Source organism: Pteropus alecto, unplaced genomic scaffold (genome assembly GCF_000325575.1).
Source record: "Pteropus alecto unplaced genomic scaffold, ASM32557v1 scaffold48, whole genome shotgun sequence".
Lineage (NCBI taxonomy): Eukaryota > Metazoa > Chordata > Mammalia > Chiroptera > Pteropodidae > Pteropus > Pteropus alecto.
The window spans coordinates 1,434,198-1,435,961 of record NW_006442110.1 but is presented as its reverse complement, the minus strand read 5'-3'; the positions used below and the strand labels follow the sequence as shown (position 1 = coordinate 1,435,961).

The window sequence follows — 1,764 nt, the reverse complement described above, 5'->3', positions numbered from 1 at the left end:
GAGTGGGGGGCTAAGGTGCACGGGCCCTCCCCACCTTGCAGTAGAAGTAGCGGCTGACGGCTTCCTGGGACCAGGGCTGGTGGTAGAACTCAGCCCGGCGCTCCTCCTCGGGGTTGCCCGCCACATCCGTCATCACCTGGGAGGCAGCAGCGGGGTCAGCCCCGAGCCCAGACGCCCTCCAGCCCCCGCGTACAGCGCTCACTGTCTTCCCGATATGCTTGTCTCCCATCCAGCGCTCCCGGAGTCCCCTTCACCTTGAGGTCCCGGCTCTGGGAGCGGAGCAGGTCTTGGATGTAGCCTTTGGGGTCCCTGGAGAAGCTTAGCATGAAGTCCCTCTGGATCTTGAGCTGGTTTATGGACTCAATCGTCTCATGGATCTACAGGTAGAAAGAGATGCTTTCACCTGGCCGTGGGAGCAGCGGGGCTGGAGGAGCGGGCGTGTGGGGGGAGGGCTGCTGCGGTCCTGTGGAGGGCCATCCCTCGCCCGCCTCCCACGCCTCTGCAGCAGGGCAGGGGGAAGGGCCACCTGTCCTTCCCTCTCCGTCGGCCCATGCTTGTGTCTGTTGTGTCTGTGCTCTGTCATTTCTGGGTTCATGTCCCACTCCAGTGCTGGGCTCTGGCCCCACCTTACTGTCCAGAGCGCTGATCTCCTGCTGGTTGGCTGTGGACAGGAGGAAGCTGCTCATCTGCCCCTTCAGCGGCTCCTCTACCTCCACGTCAATGTCATAGCACGCCGTCTTCTTCTGGTCCGACGGGTCCACACTGCCGGGAAGGCCAGGCCTTGGTGCTCACCTGCCCCCGGAGGCCAAGGGCCTGGGGCAGATGCAGTGGCGGGGGAGGGCACTTGGAGAGGGGAGGGTCAGGGAGGACAGGACGCAATGACTCTCTGGTCTGGGGAGCAAGCTGGGGCCTCACCTGATGACGTGGTTGATGACAATTGGGTCAGGGGGCAACAGCAGAGCTGTGAGGCGCTGGGGAATCTCAGAAAACTTCAGCCGGGGACAATCAAAAATCTAGAGGAGGAGAGAGAGGTCGCTCTTCTGTGCTTGAATAAGCATAACTACAGTTCCAGAGCCTTCCATTCTGGAAAGGCCGTGAGAAGCCAGGAGCAAGGCTAGTTCCCCAGTGCGTATGGGACAGGGACTAGGGTGGCCGCAGGTCTGTTGAGAACAGGATCAGCCTGCCTGGGTGTAAGCCCGGCTTCCAGCACTTACTCTGCAGCCTGAGCAAGTCACTTAACCACTCAGACCTCAGTGTCTTCATCTCCAGAACGGGGATAACAGCACTGTCCCTCTCCCAGGACCGTGAGAATCAGCGACTCAGCACGTGCAGAGCTTGAAACAGTGCCCGGCACGTGGCAAGAGCTCAATAAACATCATGTTCTGTTTCCTCCTCAGGTTTATCTGCTGTATTTATTTAAAATTTACTAATAATAATCCCTTTGTCAAATCCCTTTTACAGCAATTGGATTTTCCTAACTGCCCAGTGGGTTGGACGGGGGGCGGGTGTTGTCGCCCCATTGCAAAGATAAGGCTCGAAATAGCTAAGTAACTAACTTACCCAGAGTCAGAACCCAGGACTGGAACCCAGGAATCCATCCAACTCCGAGGGCCAAGAATATCACATTCCCCAAAGCCGTTGGCCCAGTCAGACCTCCCTAACCCGGGGCGGCTCACGCAGCTCTGCCACGGTAGGGCCTGGCCCGGGGCCCCTGGTCCCTGGTGCCGAGACTGTGACCATGTATGGTTTCTGCTACCTGGGAAT

The 1,764-nt window shown here is 59.0% G+C and overlaps 2 protein-coding genes across 4 annotated transcripts in view; one reads left to right on the top strand and one right to left on the bottom strand.

Annotated features, from left to right (window-relative positions):
* CHPF2 (chondroitin polymerizing factor 2) overlaps nt 1-1,396 on the top strand; it is a 7,568-nt gene extending 6,172 nt beyond the window's left edge. For both annotated transcript variants that reach the window (XM_025039008.1, XM_025039007.1), the window contains 2 exons: nt 234-383; nt 608-1,396. The gene's annotated coding sequence lies outside the window, so the exon portion shown is untranslated. The remainder of the gene's footprint in view (nt 1-233; nt 384-607) is intronic.
* The window catches only part of SMARCD3 (SWI/SNF related, matrix associated, actin dependent regulator of chromatin, subfamily d, member 3), a 27,795-nt gene that overhangs the window by 342 nt on the left and 25,689 nt on the right, over nt 1-1,764 (bottom strand). For both annotated transcript variants that reach the window (XM_015596187.2, XM_025039009.1), the window contains exons 9-12: nt 916-1,013; nt 627-762; nt 255-377; nt 35-136 (exon numbers count right to left, since the gene is read on the bottom strand). In XM_015596187.2, coding sequence (XP_015451673.2) covers nt 35-136; nt 255-377; nt 627-762; nt 916-1,013 — 459 coding nt within the window. The remainder of the gene's footprint in view (nt 1-34; nt 137-254; nt 378-626; nt 763-915; nt 1,014-1,764) is intronic.